Raw genomic sequence first — 21,883 nt, forward strand, 5'->3', positions numbered from 1 at the left:
ACTGTCCTTGTTTAGTCAGTTTGGGATGACTTAATATACGGATTTCACAGATTTTGTTTTAAAAACATAAAAGATAGGTTCACGAATATAAATTTGCATTACAACAGATACAGCCTGAAGAAGTTAATCAAATTTTAGTGCTTAATAATGTGCATTTGTTTAATCATACTAAAATAAACATGAGAAAATAAACATTTTATTGAGAAATGGAAGACAAAATATAATTTCATTTTACTAATTTACATAAACTTGAGGTTAAACGACTATACATACCAGTTAAAGTAGAAAATTAAATGCTAATAGGAAATCTTTACCTAAAATAAAAATGCGCTTGAAACTGAAAGATAATTAAGTTCTGGCTGTTGGGAACTTGAACTGTCTAAGCCACTTTCCTGATGAGTCCCTTGGAAGGGGGGGGGGGTTTTAAGAGTCTGTATAAGACATTAAACCTCATTAACACAATTATAATAATCCAATAATCGTATGGAGTAATTCAATGTTTTCTGAATTATTTTCAATAACTTCTGAGTGATGATAAGTAGCAGTAACTATTATTACATTAAAGAAGTGATTTCACAAGTGATTTCACAAGTGATTTAAAAAATAGACTGAAAAAACTGCCCAAATGCATATTCCAGTCCTACCATTTGAAAGTGATCTTTAAAGCTTGGGGTTTTTTTATTTATGCATACAAGAGCTGAGATGTAGGCCAGAGGTACTGGGGGGTGAGAGTAGTCACCAGATACAGAGTAGGGAGGACAGGTGCATCTACTGAAATACATTGCCAGGGGAGCAGCAGGTAAGATAGGAGAGGTCTGCTCACACATACTCTGTGCTCTCCCAGAACCGCATCTCAACTCTACAGAATGAAAAAACAGAACTATTCCAAGCTCACTGAATAATCTGATGGCAAAAATACAAATTTATCTGTTACAGTGGTGCAGATTATACTATCTATGAATATTACATAAAGAAACCCTTCAAGTAGGTCAAGAAAAAAAGTCTATAGGTATGAACAAGCAATTCATACAAAGGGAAAATACGGGCCCTCCTTGGTGGTGCAGCAGGTTAAAGCACAGCCCTGGGAAGCTAAAGCCACTTCAGCATGAGTTTGATCCCAGCCTGCCCCAGAGAGATGATCCACATGGCGTGGCAGACCTCTCCTGACCCGCCCGCTGCTCCCCTCAGCAGTGTATTTTGTCTATTGGCCTGTTCTGCTCCCCACTCTGTCTCTGGTGAATCCTCTCACCACCCCTGCACCTCTGGCCTGTGCACAGATTCTATGTGCACAAATAAATAAATCTTTAAAAAAAAAAAGGGGAGGAACACAATTAGTGTAAACGCAGGAAATTGCCACACACAATATAATTTCAAAATGCAAATTAAGTTTAATGAGATACAGTTTGACACATTTAATTAGGAAAAAATCTAAACCAGTCTAACAAGTAGGTGGGCTCGGTTCATTAGAAGTAACATGGCAAAACTTTTCTAAAATAATATAAAAATATTTGACTGTGTAATCATATTTCTAAGAATTTACCCAAAGAGAATAATTATAAAAATTGAAAAAATATATTAATATTCAGTAAAACTATCTTTAGTAGATAGTGCCAGGGTACAAAACAACAGATGATATGAGTAATTAGATTAAGGTATACCCATTTGAAAATGTATTACTCAACAATTAAAATAATGTACAACTTATTTTATAGAATGAAAATTATGTATGTAAAAATACAGTATGTAAGCATATCACTAATTACCACTAAACATAGTAGTGTACATTTATGTATAAAGACAAACTAAATCCTAATTTTCTTAGGAAGAAGGAATATTTAAAATTTTAACTTTTTTCCTTTAAAATTTGAAAGAGTGAGACGGGGTCAGGAAAAACACTGTGCACTGGTGATGGTGCACAGGTGAACTGGTGGTGGGTATTCTATGGGGACTACACCTGAGAAAAGAAATCAAACATGATTTTAAAAAAGAAAAAGTATGAACAATGATGTAAAATATATGCACAATTTTTAATTTAAAAAATGTGATCATTGATATTACATTGGTACACTGATATTACATATTTTATGTCAAAATGCTATGCTAAATATCTTAAAGGACTTTAATATAGAATACCACAGAATGGCTTGCAATAACTAGGGTATGAGTGTAAGAAACTTTGTGTCAGAAACTTTGAATTCAAATTCCTTCTCTATCACCTATTAACTGGTATATATTCTGTACCTTGATATACCTGTGCTTACAGCTGGAATGGCCAAATCTATGCTCATATCGAGGATCAAGTGGAAACCTGAAACTAACTTTTGACTAAGTGAGGGAAGGGGTATTATAACTTAATAATATCCCTTTTTATGTGCTATTTAAAGTTCAAAACTGCTCTGGTCATACCAAACTGATAAAATTATTTATGGCTTACACCTGGTATTTACAGTTGGCTTGCCTTGATTAATCCATTAAAAGCATAAAAGAGCCAATGGAAACTTTCATGAAAATCTCTGAAAGCTAAGAGTTATAACAGAAATTATGATGGTTCAATCTGGACATGAAGTATATCCTGTTAAATGAGAAAAGTGAGGAGCTGCACCTAGAATTCTCTTCAAGACCTTGGTACTTTTTCATACTCTTCCTACCACTCTGGTCTTGCTTTATCAAAATGTTTCAGGTATATGTTCTATGTAATTGTGTGATTCCATTCATTAATGTGGCATATTGCAATCTTTGTGGGTGACATAGTTCACTCTATAAATGATAGTGGAAGCTGTGTATGGGGCAATGAAAAAAAATAAAATAAAAAGAGGAAAGGTCAGGAATTACTGTTACCAGGGTGACTCAATCAAGCACAGTTTTTGTCTGTTCAAAAAAAAAAAAGTAACAGAGAAACAGCTGGTGGTTTCCAGAACCAGAAACTTAAGAGCATGTGATTTAAAAATAATGCCCAATAGGGGTTAGGAATCCAACTGTTTCATCAAACAGGTTCCTTTATGAACAAAATGCATTCAATTGGTAGAGGGAATCAAGAAATATAGAAACACAAGGATTTTTAGTTAAGTAGTCAAGCCATTTTGTGTATTATCATAAACTCACTTCTGAACCTCTACTGAAATCAATTTTTGGTGCACAAGAAATCAAAGAATAATTTTCCTTGCAGCATATACTGTCAAACATTTAAACATGTTAATCTTTCTCTGGGACATTCATTTACTACAATTTTTGCAAAAATGTAGAGAGATAAACTCCCAGTCTTTAAGTTATATAAAGGCAAAGGTAATTAAACAAACCTGAACAAGAGAATTGTCCAAATTTACACATAAAATATTAAATGGATACTTCTGAGCCTACCTAAGTGTTCAGGACATAAGTACTTCTGACTAGTTATAATAATGATAATATTTCTCAGAATTCTATAGTCTTGGCCAACATAATGTTGATGTTGTGAGGTAATTTTCCAAATGCCTACATCCTTTAGATAGCTTTACTGTTAGAGGGTCAAAATGAGGACAGAAACTACAGGGGTGCTCCTTGTCCAATTACTGAAAATGGGGATTAATGATGGAAAAATGACTAGGAGTATTCAAAGAAAGGGAGATAAAAGAGGGGGCTCTCCTTGGTGGCTCAACAGGTTAAAGTACCATATTAGAAAGCTCTCCGAAGCCACTGCAGCACAAGTTTGATCCCCAGCCAGGGAGGTATACCTCTGGCCTGTACCCCAGTTCTGTAAGCATAAATAAATCTTTAAAAATAAATAAAAGGGGTGAAAACTAAACTTCAGAAAACTTTAACCAAAAGGTTAAGTATTCAGAGGTTGATTAATAGTATTGAAAACTACAAATGATCCTACTACTAAAAATTTTAATAAATCCCTATATAAAATGTTGTGATAGGTTGCTCCATCAATTCTTCAAATTATGAAATTTATCCTAGTCTTGATGAATTTTTTTCTTATATAAAATCATTATATTTACATCATTTCAATATACGTAGAATAAAATAATGTATTACATGATACATTAATCATTTGTTATACAAAAAGGAATTTGTAACCCCTCAATCAATGCCAATTAAAACTGAAAAAAGATGACAACTCTAGATGAGAGGAGGGCATCACTTGGCTTAATCCTAGCAAGTTCCAAGGCTGTTAGCAGCTGGAGGGCAGTGAAGAAACTTCAGTCAAGATTGCTGGATATTAGTGCACAACATTCTATCATACTAAAGTCTGATATGAAAACTTAGCAGGCAGTAAATGGTAGGCTACTCTAGCAGACAGCTGATTAAAAAATAATGTGTCTTAGCCCTCCCTGGTGGTATAATGGGTTTGGACGTGGCACTGCAAGCTAGCCGTAGCGCCTCAGTGCAAGTTCGATCCCAGCCCCAGAGATGATCCACATGGTGAGGCAGACCTCTCCTTTCTCGCCCACTACCCCCCTCAGTGGTGTGCTTCGTTGGTCTGTCTGTTCTGCTCCCCACTGTCTCAGGTGAAATCTCTCATTGCCCCTGCACTTCTGGCCTGTACCACAGTTCTGTATGCATAAATAAATAAAATCTTAAAAAAAAAAAAAAAGCTACAGATCAAATAAATCATCTATAGATTTAAAACTGTATATGTCTTAAAACACAGCAATTTGTTACCAAAGTTCCATATGATTATCTCAACTGTCAGTATCTATTACTGGTCACAGATGGGGCTCTTCAAAGAACCTACTACTTTGCTCTCTTGAAGACATGATTTTGTTCAAATGATTTTGTATGTATACCTTAAAAATAGGTTGGATGGGGGAAGGAAATGCACTGGAATATGGTGATGGCACATGGGTGATTTGGTGATGGGAAGCCCACGGAGATTACAACTGAGATGGAAAAAGGCACAAAATGAAGTAAAAATAAACTATTATTTTAAAAAAAAAAGAGATTGGAGCACTTGGCAAAAAGCCCATTGCCACCCAGCAGTATATGCTGATATTTTCTACCAGAAAGTAACCCAATGCAACTTCAAGCACACCATTTGAAAACAATCTGTGGCTTGTGATTGTTGCTGGGACTTTAATTAAAACTGTTGCTACTGTAGGGATTATAAATTTATTCTGACATTTGAGATACCCATTGTTTTCAGTTATATCATACCGTCATTTTACATGGAGGGAAAAGGAGTGAAGAATTTACTCAAGAAATTAAAGTAGTGGGTACTTAGTAATATCCAAAGCAGTGCACCACTAGAAGTACCAGTCAGATCTATGAACAGAAGGCTGCCATCCCTCTGTGCCCTGCTTCTCCCTGTAGAGTCATATAGGAATGAAAATGAAATGGCTCCTTCCCTGTGACAAGTTATCAAAGGACATGGTTTATAGATGGTTCTCAAGGGGAAAAGACCAACCCAACCAGTACTCGATACAGAAGCTATACTATTAAAGAGCTGCTGGTCTTACATTAACTGGAGAGAAAAATTAAACCTTCTCAATGCGCAGCATTGAACGGTGTTCCTTACAACATCAGAGGGAATAGGTAATAGCAAAAATAACTTTTGGAGTTGTAATATGGTACAGAAAATAGGCCTTAGATAACTGAAAGACAATGTGGACTGCTAGATTGTAAAACTTGTTACAGAATTAGAAATGTGTGCCACAAAGCTTCATTTCCAAAATAACTCCCTAAAGAACTCTCAAAATAACTCTAGAATTGATACTAAGCAGTCTGACTTGCTTACATAACCAAAAGGATATGAGACTGCACCAGAAAATTTTAGTAAGTGTTCTCAAGATATATTGCACACATGATGATTCATTTTGAAGAGGAATCACGCCCTATGCAAATGAGAACTTTAATATGAAAGCCTCTATTGTTTTTCTGAACTCCTTTCTGCTAAACGGTCTGAACTTTATTAACAGCCTTATGAGGATGCTCTCTGGTCCTTTCAACTATGTGAATCTAATTTCAATCTATGCAATTCATCTATATAATGAATAATCACAGTATCTTCTTTAGAGGGTTGTTTTGGGGAATAAATTAAATCACTTAAATTATTTAGGATAGACCTAGCACATTGAGTGTTTCAAACATTTTATTACTGGAACAGTGGTGTCCACCATATAGTTGATATGCTACTCCCAAGATAAAAGGACCATACCTACTTGTATATATAAATTCTAATATGTAGTTTATTTCAAAACAAAAGAAAAGGTATTTATAACCAAAAGGTAAATGTAGCCCAATACATTGGCTACATTTAATATACTTTGATTTTAATATTAATTCCGAGTAATGCCAACTCACCATCACAAATACTTTTACCTTCATGATTGTGACTTTTAATCTTCATGAAATATATGAAAATTATTATTCTAAGAATATGAAATTTGTTTCAAATTAATACACATGGCTAGTATGCTAGAATCTAATTTCCAAAGTGATAAAAATAGTTTTATAGCATGTTATTTTTTCTGACTTTTAATGAAATTTCTTTTGTAAGAAATTGGGAGTATTTCTAAAATAATTTAATAGGTGTTATTTTTATTAATGAATTCTACTGCTCAAAAAAAGAAGAGTTCAGTACAAATTCGCAGCAAAATGAAACTTACATGGACATTGGAAGAGACAACCTAAAGCACAAAATTATGATAACCTTTAAAATCATTTTGTTTATACCTATAATATGGATAGATATTGTACATGAATTTACTTAAAGTTTTTCTTTAAAATGCAACATCAATTTTCTTTGTACATCTATTAAATAGACAGTGGCATTTTAAGTAGGGTTAAGTGTGATATATGCCAAAAAAAAAAAAAACCATCAAAAAAAACCTACTGCTAAAAGTGGTAATGTACTTTAGGAAAGGTCATTTTTCTATTTTACTTCAAAAAAATAGTTATTTAAATATACAAAGTATAAGGCTAACGATATTCTCAGCCATTATAACCAAAAACAAGATTCTTCAAAATTCTGGGAAAAAATTCAAAAAAAAGAACATGGACCCAGGTGGTATATAACTGTTGTCCTAAAGCTCACAGATCAATCACTCATACCGTAAGGTTAACAGAGCTGCTGTAGAGATATTCACCAGGGACAGTCTATAGACTCCATCAACATGGTTCATGGTCTTATACTCGGTCTTGAATACCAAAAAAAAAAATCAAATTCCCTTATTCAAAACGTATTTGTTGAATGCCTTTAATATTTTAAACACTTTTATTTATCTATTCTTATAGATTTTCTTCTAATGTTAGCAATACATTTAATAAACAAAGGTAAATTTATTTGTTACTTAAGAGATGAAGAAAACGGAATAAAGGCAGATTTAATGATATAAGTGGTAGAATGTGCTAAAACAGCATAGTCAGGTATTTCTAAGGAAAAAATGTTGGGCAGAAATTGAGATAATAAAGAATGGCACTTGCCAAATTATGAGGACAAAGGGTCTACACAAATGAAGAGTAACTTTTTTTTAATTAATATAATAGTTTATTTTTACACCATTTTGTGCCTTTTTCCATCTCAGTTGTAATACCCATGGGCTTCCCATCACCAAATTACCTGTGTGCCATCACTATAGTCCAGTGTACTTCCCTTCCCTCCCCTACCATTTTTGATCCCATTCCCCATTCCACCCTCATAAAATATCTGAAGAGTGACTTTTAATGTCAAATGCTAAAAGCTTTTTCCTAAGAGGAAAGATTGGTGTCTGTAAAACAGGAAGTAGATGGCTGATAGTCCTGAGGCAGAGGAGACACGGGAACAGTGAGGAAAGAAGGTCACAAGGTAGTCAGGACCAGATCATGCAAGGCCTATGGGACTGGAGAAGCTATTTTGGTTTTATTTCAAGTTTTGTCAGAAGTCACTGAAGGAGATTAAAGAGATGAGTTACATTTCTGATTAATCTGGTTTCTTTTAAAAACTGGACCCTACTGAATAGAGCATGTTGTCAGTAAATTCTATAAGGAAAATACCATAATAGTCTCAGCTTGGATTAAAGTAATGATGGGATGAGTGAAAAGTGACCAAAGTCAGGATATATTATATAGAATCAACAGGACTTGCTGTTTGAAAGACTCTGGATGTTAAAAATAATAAAAAATAAATCATTAACTTGTGATTAACCAACTTACTTTTCCCAAGTCATCAGCGTGTTCAAAAGATTACACTTCTTTCACTGGTTGGCTAGTTTGTGTTTATTAAATCAACATAGGACTCAGGATTAGGCTACTGATTCTATTTATTTTGTGCAATAATCCTGTCGACTCACTTATGACTGATAGCTTAGTATCAATACTGTACCTGGAAATACATTGTATTCAGAATTGCCCTTACTTATTCTTGCCTGAGAAACTGAGGTGAAAGACAGGCATTTTTAAATCTGAGTGAAAAGAATCTTAATTCTTTTCAGTTACATTATAAAGCAAGTATTTATAAATTGATCGCTTACTGAAAATCTTTTAATCTACTCAGAAGATAGCTATTATCAAAATGTTTTGTGGAGATTATGTAAGTACAAAAGTTATTTCTATACAATTTGCAGTCTTTTGAGATTTGAACTGTATTTAAAAACATTTAATGGTAGTTGATATTTACAGCAAAAATGTAGGTGTTTTAACTCATTTGCATTCTTTTTTTAATTAGTAGGTGTTTAATATAATTATTAGTTTCTTAGCAATGTTATTATTAATAATAAATGTGTTATTATTCCATAGGGGCAATTTTGTTATTCTTACTTTCATACATGTCAGAATTCTAACTGAAGTTATGATACTTTGCCTCCATGTCTATTTCTCTCTGTAAGAAACTAAAAAATAAATCTTACTAATTTTTATTCTAAGTTCATGTTGTCTTCAGAAAATAATTTTCAAGTAACTATCTGTTGAATGTAAGCAATGTATATAATCCAGTTTAACCATGTCATTTTCCTTTGCTTTAATTTAATAATAACTGTTAGAGCAGTTCAAAATCTTTAAAAAACCAGCATACATATTAAATTATATATATACAGATTATTTGAAAAGATATCCATGCTACATGGTTTCAGAAATTATAAACAAATGTAATGTGTGTTCATAATGACATCCAAATTCGTATTATTTAAAAAAAGCTTTCAGAAATATTTTATGCAAAAAAAGGGATTAGTGATTACCGATTAAACTTCAAAACAAAAACAATAACTCATTTACAAAATACTAATTCCTAGAAAATTTCATTACCTATTATTTCAAGATAGTTACTATCAAAAATGTGATTATTCCAATACTATTGGTTTAATTTCATTTTGAGATTTCAGTAATTAACATTACTGTTTTATTAATTGTGAGGCAGAACATTTCACTACAGAGAAATAAAAAACAGTAAAATAATTTTGATAAACAGAAGAAATGCTTTAATATGTAAAAAACTCTTTTGCCCTTCCTCTTCATCCAAGTACAATTATTTGGAAACCATGTATTGTGTACTATGTATTTTCTAATGTTAAAATTACACCATTTTATCAAAAAGAAATAGAGAATACTTAAATTGTACTTTAGAAACTGAAAGTTACCACGACAGGATTTTAAAGAAATGTAATTGTCTGATAGGTTCCTTCAGTAAATAACGAAAACCAAGCATTAAAAAGTTGGATTTAAACACACATAAAAATTAATCTGAAATATTTTTAATCAGCTATATCAGACTTAAATGCTAACCTTCATATATTACCTTAGCAAGTTTTGATTATAAAGTGATCTAACATTCTGCCACAGTACCTTTTAAAAGGTACCTATTATTTGATAACATTGGAATAAATGATTAGAATTTGATGTTAAACAAGTATTTTAGGTCAAGTTCATCTGTTTAATCCTCATTTTATATCTGGAGTTTTCAGGCCAAAAACATTTTCTTCTACAGGCAAGAAAGCAAATGTTACCATATTTAGTGTGCACAGTCAGTGCTTGGACTTCAACTATTTGAAGGTCCTCCATTGAGCATCCGAGTCAGGATATATGACAGCTGAACATATTGGGTTGATAAATGTATACTGCCCTACTTGAGTCACTGAGGAATTCATTCACCTCAGTTACAAAATATAAAAAATATAAATACATGTCATTTCTATAACAAATAAGTATATGTAATACTTTAAAATTGTCAAGTATTATAAAGTTAGAGGACCCTCATGACTAGATTAGTTTGAGTCAGTTACATTGAAAAAAAGTAAATTTACCTTGGATGCACTAAGTGTATTTCATGTGCTTGACACTAATACTGTCTACTCAAAACAAGATTTAATTAAATGATTATTGTAAATGTGAAGGGCTTTTTTAAATTTATTAGTCACACATAAATCACCTTTCATCTTTTCTTGTGGAAGATATCATTCTCATATTCCTCTTAGCATGAGGAAACTGCACTAGAGTATCTTAATTTTTTTTTTTAAGACTTACCCATTTATTCATACAGAACTGGGGTACAGGCCAGAGATGCGGAGGGTGAGAGGATTCACCCGAGACAGAGTGGGAGCAGAACAGGCAGATCGACGAAGTACACTGCTGAGGGGAGCAGTGGGCAGGCCAGGAAGAGGTCTGCCGCGCCATGTGGTCACCTCCAGGGCAGGCGGGAATCGAACTCATGCGGAAGTGGCTTTAGCTTCTCAGTGCTGTGCTTTAACCCGCTGCGCCACCAGGGAGGGCCAGAGTATCTTAATTCTAAAAAAGTTTTTTTGCTCAGGTCAGGAACCAAACCCAGATATCCCTATGTCATTATGCACCAAATACACAGAAGAAATACATTTCTTCTTAATATATTGCCCTGATGCTTCTATTGGAATTTGGCTGCCTTGACCCTGTTTTATCATTAACTGATTCTCCCTTTTTTGTATTGACTAAATATTCATTGATGTAATTATGACCTTCCTTTTTGTCCCTAGTCCTGTAACTTTAATCCTGTACCATTTCCTATCTTTTTGACAGCTTTCCTAACACCAACATATTATTGACTGACTAAAATTTTGATATCACATTCCATAACTGAATTAACATTACAAAGTACACATAGAAAAAAAAACAATAATTTTCTGAGTCTCTTCTATACATTATGATATATAGCCTGGCTTATGTCAATATTCACTACAAATCATTTTTGAAGAATACCTTTCACAAGCAAAGGTTTTGAACTTCTTAGAAGTACCAGATAACTCTGCTCAGTGATTTCACATCTATATTTCAGTCCTCACAACTTCAAGGGAAGTACTGTCATCGCCATTTTCCACATAAATATACTAAGGCTCAAAGAAGTTCATTTCCCAAGTATGAAAAGTGATTAAGTGACTATGTAAGATCCTGTCTACCATGTAGGATCCTGTCTACCTCCAGATCCAGTTCTACTAACTAATAAAAGATAGAATTGCTTATGTGTGATTATGCTACAAAATTACTGACTTTGTTATGATGCAAGGTTACAGCTTTTGTGAACCCAACTGATTGTAAAATCAGTAGTCTTCTTACAAATATGCTCTTATTCATAAATTTGCACCCAAAATATTTTTAAGGACAACAAAGTCAGGTAACAAATCTGACTTTCAGCAAATCTGAAATGCCTATTATGGGCACCAAGATATTCAGCATTTTGGCCCAGTAAGTGTGCAATAAATACATGTATGTTTAACAGAGAATTACATCTAATCTCAGCAAAAAAAACACTAGCAAATTCAGGACACACTATCCAGAATGTCCATGAGAGTAGGGGCTGCTGACTAGACTAGGCTATTTCTAAAGGAAGCTTTTCCTATTGAAAGGTATTCCTGAGAGAAAAGCTTCTCTCCAGGAAACCTGACTTTGATTATTTATCTACAGTATGACTTACTGAACAAATATTAATAAAAGGTTATTCATACTTTAGATTACTTTTTACTATCACAAGACTACATTCTCTGAACTTTACACACTTTGATTCAACAAAAGTTATGAATCATACTGGTTATGGCTTCAACCTTTAACTGAAGCTTCTGTTGAAACAGTAAGTGTTGAATTGGGAGAATTTATGTAGTAACTTTGTTCTAAAAGTGATATCCAAAGATGTTATTAATTTTTAAAAATCCCCTTTTAACAGAGAATGCCCTTAATGTATGGGCTGAACAAACATTCCTGTTTACTCCATAGGATGGAGGATTCAATTTTGCTGTATCTCAATTTTTCTATCAGAAAAAGGGGTACAGAAATGACACCTATACTGTAAATTTCTTGAAAATTAACTGATAGGTAAATCACCAAGCTCTGGAACACTGCTAAAAAGCTCTGGAGCACTAAAAAGGTGAGTGATTATTAAGCTTTAATAAACAGCCAACACTTACACCCAACTCTAACTCAAAAGGCCTGACTCTTAGCCCTTTCCACTGCATATAGATAGAAAGATAAGTTTGTATGTGTAACTAAGGTTAAGGCTATATTCATACATACATATATATATATACATGTATATGTATATACATATGTATATAATATGTGATTATTCATAAAATTTATTAATAAATTTGAGTGACAAAAGCTTCATGAGTAAAAATATAGACATAATCTCTTAAATAGCTTCTAACATGTTAAAAATTTCATAATCACATTTCCCTCACCAGTTACCATCAACTTCTCTTTTTCATGACAAATTCCTCAAGATATTGAACTCATTCTATCCATATCCTTTCTTCAATTCTCTCCAAATCCACTAATTAGGGTTTCACTAACACCGTTCTACTCAGACTTCCTTGTGAAAGTAAGTAGTGTCTTACATGTGCCTGAATCACATGCTCAATTCTCAGGCCCGTTTCTAGTGACATGAATGTTGTCTGAGGCAATTTCCTTTGCTAGGAATGACCCAAAGATAAATTATCAAAACATTTCTCTTTACTGTTTATAACCACTCTTTTGGCCCTAGCATCCATTATAATGGTTTTAGTACAATGTATACAGTCTTCTGAGTATGTTTCAACCCAGCATCTATACCTTAAACCTCAGGTGGATAATATGTATATGAAAACTGTATTCTTTCATAAACTAAGACCAAAAATAAGTAAACTTCAAACTTGGAGTTATTCTTACCTTCTTTCACTTAAGCCTTGCAAATGATTCTTTAATTTGACTGTATGTTTGTAATCTAACCACTTCTCATTGCTTCCATTATCACTTGCCAACTTTATGCAATAGCCTCCTACATAACCTTTCTGCTTCCATCTTGACTCTCACTTCTAAATACTGAGGACATAATGGGATATGACTGACCTTTTGAAACATGTATTCCATGATGTATAGGATCATCATCATTCTGGAAGTAGACTAAGCCATGGAGTAGGGTGTAAAAAACATTGAGAAAGAAATCTTGAGAAAGTTTTCAGTCATGTTTATAAGTTCTACAGCACTGACCGTAACAGCAAGAATAATAAAGGTAAATTAGTAAAATCATCTCACTTTCCAAAATGCTACTGGTATAAAGGTCATAGAACCAGTGGAAGATGAGACTTTTTCTAACATACCCCTCTAGAAATTTTAATTCTATAAATTCCTGGAAAGTTATTCTGACAGTCTACTTTCATTACTGATATTAATATACTGTGCTAATTTAAATAAGCATTTGGTTAAGCCCAAAAATCTCTTCAAATTTAAACACTAGGAGTTATAAAATTCAAGTAACAAGCAAACAAAAAAGATAATTAACTACTTTCTGGATTTTTTCCCTAAATAATCAAGTCACTTAACAGTACAGGAAGTCATCACAAATCACTTTTTACAACTATACTTCTTTTGTTAAACCACGAGATTAAAGTCTTTAAAATTATGTTTAAATGTTATGAGTCATAGGTACTGTAATGAGTTATGCACTTCTGAGATTTGGTGGGGTGGAGAAGGCAGGCAAAAAAAAAAATTTACTCACTGACTTTCCATGCTGCAGTGTGCTCACCTCCCAAACCAACACCCAGCCCTCTATCTATCAGAGATTCTGCCTATCAGCAGAAATTCCTGTAATCAGGACCAGGTTAAGCATGAGTCACCAAAAACTAAAGACAGGGAATTTTATTAATCAAATATTTAGAATTCATTGTATCTATATCCTTGTCTGACCCTCTTTTGAATTGTCTCCAAAGTTTCGTAAGACTCCTGTGACTTGTAGACCTGCCTTCCTCATCTACTTCAAAAGGTTACTTTTTGAAACTCATTTTTTTGTGCCAGCATCTTACCATAACACCTAGTTATGAATATATTCTTCCTCAATTATACCTTTATGTTCATCAAGCATTCTGGTAATTACGCTGGAAGGAACAGAATATGACAAGTATCATGTGTAAAACATAAAATCAAAGGTCATTTGTACATAGGATAATGTGTTTTGTCTACTCTTATTGAGGAAAAATAGGAGCAACTTTATTCACAGGTTCTCTGAATTGGCTTCTCATCTTTATTTTGTGACAATTTAAAATAAAGCAACAGGAGGCTTTAGTGAATTTTATCATCTTTGCTCACAGTTGCAATATATTTTCATTTTGTACTTAAATAAGCAGAAATAAAAGTGCTGTAGGATATTTTCTAAATTATAAAAAAAATACTTTGACCCCAGCTCATAATACATTATTGTTGTAAGTACTGTGGATTAATAACAGTTTTGAAAGTATACAAATCATATTATACATTGAATGATTCTTATGGTGATACCATCATTGCAATAGTAATCTGCTGGATTATTGTGCAATCCTTTATAAACAGTAAATTTATGTACATTCCTCTAGACATTCATTTAAGATGTTAGTACCTACATGTCATAGGATTAAATAGAACACAAAGGTGCAAAAGAGGCGCCAGTATAGAAGGCCTTTGTGTACGTTTTAGTACATAAGTATTGACGTTTACATGTATAATTAAGCTTGTAGCTTGAATATTAAAAAGTAAATATTCATAGTGAGTACAGCATTCATTCACAGCAAAAAAAAAATCAGATTTATAAACCCACAGTGACAGGTAAATTTGTGGTTTTGATATGGGAATTCTGTTGTGCGACCAACAGAATCTACCATAACATAATGGGAAAAAGGCACCTCAAGATCTCACTCCCTACATTTTCCACGATGCTCCATTCTACAATGGGGAATACTAGAATGGCCATGTATTGATATGCCAAGTCATCCTTCAAGATTCAATGACATATTTCATGACTTCGCCTACTTGGTCACTCAAGAAATGGCTGAGTCAGATTCCCTCTCAAAGTTTCATTCCTCCTCCTAAAAGACATGGGAATATTAGCTTTGTGGCCCCATCTGTTTCCTTCATTATTATTTAAAAAATACTGAAAAGGAAAAAAAAAATAAAAATACTGAAAAGGAAATTAATGTAATACAGAATCTGAAATAGGAATTATCAGAACAGGTATAGTGTACTGTGTTGTGGCAAAGAGTCTCTTTTTCCCCGTCCATCTCCAGAACCAAACATTTCTTCAAAGAACCCTTACTCTCTTGAGGAAATTAGAAAAGCAAAATCTAGAAGCCAGCATCACTGCTTACATGCACTTTCAGTGGATACGGCGTAAAAGTATGCATGTACTAACCCATCTGCACACCTATATCTGTGTACATCTGTGGCTGTGAATGTGCATTATCTATGTATCTATGTATTTATCTTTACATGTATATTCTTATCCATCTACCAACTCCCCTTCTCTACTGGTCCATAGAAAACACTCTCACATTCTATATCCTAACAATCTATGCAAACATCCGTAAGGTTCAGGTATCCTAGTGAATCCACCTCTCCCCTCTTTAAGCAGCTACTTAGTCATATAATCTCAGGTTTACTCTTTTACCAGTGTGAGACCACTTTGCTCTCTAAACTCACACTGTCTAGGTGCCCTACTAGCTGATGCTATCACTACCCTTCACATTTTACTTCACTCTCCATGGAAAAGCAAGATGTTTTCATAGTACACTGCTACCTCCACCAATATAAAGTCTATCTGTAATTTTAAATAGTCTCTTTACTGAAAGCTGAAGAATTTTTAATCTATAGGACAAGTTCTGTTTTTTAAATAGATTGTAATGCTTTTAGGGTGCTGACTTCTAAATATTCCATACATGTCAAATTAAAGAAAAGTGGCTGAAATTTTAGTGTCACTATTCAATTAAGAGTTGTAATATTGTGTAGAAAATATTCTAATAAATTTATGAAGTAAATTCTTCATACATTAAATGCTACATTTACTCTCTACCTTAGTTTTCCCATTAATATCTCCAGTATGGACTATTCTGGTTTCTCATCAGATCAATTAAGTATTTTGTCTTTTACCAATATTCCCAATATGGGATGATCACTTTTCATTTGAAGATGTGACCTTTCATTGCCTAAATTTTTAATTTTTTTCTTTATTGTTTTCTTTCATAGACCTATTCTCTTCCAGATAAACATTAAATGAAATGTCCTGAATTACGCTCTCCATATTTTTTCTTTCATAATTCATGAACTCATCATTATGCCTTTTTTCTGATTAAATATTCTAAAAGACTACAAAGAACTAAATAATCATTTTTTATATTCCTCATTAATTGGGATTAGTTACATGAAATCTGCATGATCTTTTAGATCACCATACCTATTCTATTCTAGTGACTTCACTGGTACTCTTTATTTATAGACCTGTCATAGTCCTAAAGTTTTACTTTCTATTTATTCAGGTATAATGTTACTTTAAATTTCCTAATTTACCAATGTTAGCTCTCCAAAAACACCACCAAAACAGCTTGATGATGAAACAAATCTGAGAAGAAGCACTACCTTAACAGAATCTTTCTAGTCTCTCAGAGTGAAGAATAATAGATTATTTTACAAGATGTGAGGGTTCGGCGCCTATTGGATAGGGCATACTTGTAACATCAGAGTTTATTATCTGGAGAACACATGGAGAATTTCAAAGTTAATTTCCTACTGCGACTGTACAAACAAGTAAATTATATTTTCTTATGGTACTGGAAATCAGAAATCAGCTTCACTGAGCAAAAAATTAAGGTCTTAGCAGATTCTAGGAAAGAAATGTTTTTTCCAGCTTCCACAGCTACCCATATTCCTTAGGTCATTTCCCCTTCCAAAATCTTCAAAACCAGCATTACAGTATCTTGCTTTCATCATTATCTTGGCTACTTCTTCTGTATTCAAATATTTTCTACTTCTCTTACTAAAGACAAGGGATTATACTTATTGTCTAGTCATAAAACAAGGGTAATACCCCATCTCAAAACTCCTAATTCTAATCCTATCTACAGTGCCCCTTTTGTCATATAAAGTAACAGTCACATGTTTCTGGGATTAGAAGTTACATATCTTGAAATGAAGAATTAGTAGTCTTTTTGATGCTATCAATTTAATCTACTATCTTGAAATCCTCCAAAATAAAATAACTGTAATTCTCAGTGACTAAACTAATAAGCCAGATATGTCTGAGAATTGCAGTAACTGTAACAAAAGCACTATATTAAAATTTCACATTGTAGAGGAAATTTGATTAACAACTATAAAACATTCTAACAATTAAAAGAACATATATTATGTTTTATTGTGGTATTAGAAACTTGTGCCAGTCTTCATACAGTATTTGCAGTAGAGCAAATACCTTTTCCAAAAGCCAAATGCATCCACTTTTAAATTCATGCTCTTTGTGACCAATCAGCCAAGTAAAGTTTGGTTTATTGAAGACAGGATAATAAAACACTATGTAATTTACAACAAAGTTTTACTTTTTTAATTTTACTTTGTATTTTCAACCAAAAAGTGATACTCAATAAGATTACTCTTCATATCATTAGTCCTGAATTTGACTGACCGGAAACCACAAATCCCTCATTAACAGGTGAATATTCAAGTAGCTCTAACACCAAGTCTGAAATAATTTTCCCAAAAATGTATACAAATTGAACAATTAGAGTAACTGTGTAGCCTCCAAAATAACTTCTAAAATATGCACCAGACTATAAATGTGTGTGTGTGTGTATGTGTGTATAAGGTATGTTGTATTTCAATTTTTAGCAGGCATAAGTCATACTGCACCATAGTTTATTAGTCTTTTGTCTTAAAATTTATGTATTATGGTGATGGGAAACCTGTGGGGATTACAATTGAGATGGAAAACAAATGTACAAAATGATGTAAAAATAAACTGTTATAAAAAAAACATGCCAACTGCCTTTGGCAATAAAGATGAAGAAAACATAAAAAAAAATTATGAATTAATTTGCCATGAACATGACTGAATTGTATAAGGGTTGAGGGACCTATGGTAGAATTTTGAAGAAAAAGGGTTCAGAAATGCACACTTGGATTTACTAGCATGAGGTTCTAATGAACTAAACTTTCGAGAAGAGTAAATAAAATCACAGGTGCCACTGATTTAGCTAAAATATTTATGTAGAGTACCATCTGATGCCATTTCACAGTAATGCAAGCCATGTATGTCTATGATAATGTTTCTAGAGCACTGTTCCAGGGAGGAAGGTATTGTAACTCTGCAGGTTCTTATTAACTTTGATTTATGCCATACTCTCAGCTTTGAAAAATCCCTTAGACCAGTTTTAGGGTGAAGTAAATGTAATGTGATTGCTTTTGTAGAGTAGGAGGGTTTGCCTGAATGCACAAGTGTTCTGTCTTCTAATAAGTTATACCTATCAATGGGAAGTTGTTACCTAAATAATTCAGAATTGGCTGGTGTTTCACTCAAAGGTAGGTTTTCAAGCTTTCTATGAATATTTTCTGTAGTTCAGTGATTTTTTTTCCTAAGAAACTTTTCATGATATGGAAGCAAATTTTTAGAGGTTTATGTATTTGTATGTGAAGATGATCTTTCTGCCTAATTCTGACATATTTTGTTAGGATTCTGATATAATTTATCATCTTCACCCTAAAATTAGTTGTGCATATATATTTCATTTACAATAAAGCTAAAAATAACATGCAACATAACCAACTACACATACTTTTTAACTTTCTCCAATGAGTGACTGAATAAATTGACAGGAAATGTGATTATTTTATGTAAAACTAAAATCAAGACTTAAATGATACAGCAAATATCTGCATAAATATAAGAAATCATTTTACCTCTGAACACAAAATGACATCCATTTTTTCAACATAAGAACTGAAAAGCTTTAATTCTACAAAACTACAATAAGAAAGGTACAATTGCATCAATATATAAATGCCTTTTCAATCTAATTGTCTATGACAAAAGAGCCAAGAATATACAATGAAGAAAAGACAAATGGCGTCAAAAAAAACTGAAAGACCACATACAGGAAAGTGAAACTAGACCACTTTCATCCCACACACAAAAACTCAAATGGATTAGAGACTTTCTGAAACCACAAAATACATAGAAGAAAATACTGGCAAAACATTCCATGACATTGGTTTCAATAATGTCTTTGGGGACTCTACTACAATAAGAGGTAAAATAAAAGCAAAAATAATCAAATAGACTACTTGACTTTTTCATTCTCCATTTTCCCCTTCCACTGGTAAGACCCATTCTCTAAAACCAATGTCAATTAAATCTACACAAATCTATGACATTTTTACATTGTTTCCAAGCCTCGAAACCTCAGTAGAAACCTAAGAATAATATGAGTGTTTCTGATTGACATCAGTTGATTAGCAAATAATTACCTTTTATTAGATTACATGGTTGGTAAATTAACTGGGAATTTACATATCAATTATAAGCCTAGTTATAACATCATATAGCATGCAAGTAAATTCCAGCTGTGTGCGATTTCAATACTGAGAAGTCTAGACTAATGTCAATATATCACATTTAGCTGATTTCAACTTAATTTGATATGAAGTACTGGATTTACGGGCTATGGATTTTTGGACTCCAGCACTCCTGGATTAGCTATCAATAAACAAACATGAAGCATTTATTGATTTACTTACTAGTAGTAAACTATTATCAAGATAAGATGGTAAAACAAATCTATGAGCAAAAGATACATAATTTTTGCAATCTGTATTCAGGTAGAAATAACCTTGAAATTTGTTCTTTCAGCAAAAAAAAAATTATTCGTTATTTACTTACAGGATAGATAAAAAAAACAACTTTAATCTGCTCTTCTGCATAGTGATTTTATGTGGCAGAATATTTTATCCTTTAAAAACAGAATTATTTTATTCTTCTGTCAAAACACATTAACTCACAAAGGACTAGAAGGGAAGATTATGTTTTGATTACTTTGTGGGAAGAATTCAAATTGAAATGACAGACATTAAAGTTTATTTTACCTTAGATAACTGAACCTATTCCTAAGTCTGCCAATTTTCAAACGAAGATAAAATAATTTTATTGTACACATATTATTTTTCATGTGACATTGGAGTACCTGCTTTTTTCCCAATTTTCAACTTGCTCTAAGACTTAAAAAAAATAGAAACATGGATATAAATAAAGGACATGACTCAAAAAGATGTAAGAGCTGAAAAACAGTCTGACTCTTGCAGAAGTTTAAAAAACTATCACTGGGTTAAATTAACACACACCCCAATGTACTTAGGCTCATTGACAATAAACATGGATGAGCTCCTCTTCTTAATAAAGTCAGATTTAAAGTCACACTGGTAGTTCTTTTATGTTCAGTATGATGAGATGGTGCCTTGTCCTAACTGATTCTATCTAAAATAATAAGCAATGTGGGTTCAAAGCCACACTTCAATGACCTGCCATGTACTATTGACAATTTAAATGGAATGTCAAGCAGGTTTGTATGTTTCCTAACTATTGTACCCTTCAGCTAAAAAAAAAAATCTATATTACCTATATTTTTATGAATCCAGACTCAAATATCTGAGTTTCCCTTAATATGATCTTAGGGGTCTTGGTGCATAACAGATCTGTGGTGGCAAATGCCGCTTTTAATTCATGAATAACATCAATTCCCCCAATACAGTTCTCCCTTCACAGTCTATAAAATAGTTTCCAGTTTCTAAGAAAATGCACACTGTTTACTAAGGAAAAATTTATTTGATTCTTATATGTTTCCATTATTTATTATTTTATCTCTTTCCTAGATAAAGACAGGCACAATAGAGAAGAGACCAATGGATTTAAAAATAAAACCAAGATTGCTCTCTCTAGTCAATAAATAAAAACTTTTGTTTAATGTATAGCTCAATTTAAATATATGGAATGTATGATTTTTCACTTACCTGAAAAAAATAACTTGAAATTTTCACGCAAAATCTTGCAATCACTCTCATGGATTTTTATCTACAGGTGCAAGGCACCATCTTCCCAGCTCCCAATTTCAATCCTGTAATGGATGCCCAAATGCTAGGAGGAGCACTTGAAGGATTTGGTAAGCCTGATGATTTCTATTGTCTTTATTGCATATATTTCTTTTTGCTTTACCTTGTCTAGTGAGTGTAAGATGGGCATAAATACTCATGTTTAATAGATAAGAGATTTTATTTTTTAAATCTGGGCAAAGAAAGAAAAAATAGTAAAAAGATTGCCATTCTATGGCACATCTTCAAACAACTAGCAACAACAAATGTTGGTGAGGATGTGGAGAAAAAAGAACTCTCCTACACTGCTGGTGGGAATGTAAACTAGTACAACACTATGGAAAACTGTTTGGAGGTTCCTCAAACTGCTAAACATGGAGCTTCCCTACGACCCAGCAATCCCACTCCTAGGTATCTACCCAAAAGACACAAAAACACTGATTCAAAAAGATACCTGCACCCCCATGTTTATTGCTGCTTTATTTACAATTGGAAAAACATGGAAGCAGCCCAAATGCCCAAAAGTAGATGACTGAATTAAAAAGATGTGGTTTATATATACAATGGAATATGACTCAGCAACCAAAAAAGAGAAACACATGTCTTTTGCAGCAACTTGGAT

At 32.9% G+C, this 21,883-nt stretch overlaps 1 protein-coding gene across 1 annotated transcript in view; it reads left to right on the top strand.

Moving 5' to 3' along the window:
* ANXA10 (annexin A10) overlaps window positions 1–21,883 on the top strand; it is a 79,807-nt gene that overhangs the window by 21,564 nt on the left and 36,360 nt on the right. Inside the window, exon 3 of the mRNA XM_004682506.1 lies at window positions 21,251–21,332. Coding sequence (XP_004682563.1) covers window positions 21,251–21,332 — 82 coding nt within the window. The remainder of the gene's footprint in view (window positions 1–21,250; window positions 21,333–21,883) is intronic.

This window comes from Condylura cristata, unplaced genomic scaffold (assembly GCF_000260355.1).
Source record: "Condylura cristata isolate star-nosed mole 26May11 unplaced genomic scaffold, ConCri1.0 scaffold00014, whole genome shotgun sequence".
Taxonomy (NCBI): Eukaryota; Metazoa; Chordata; class Mammalia; order Eulipotyphla; family Talpidae; genus Condylura; species Condylura cristata.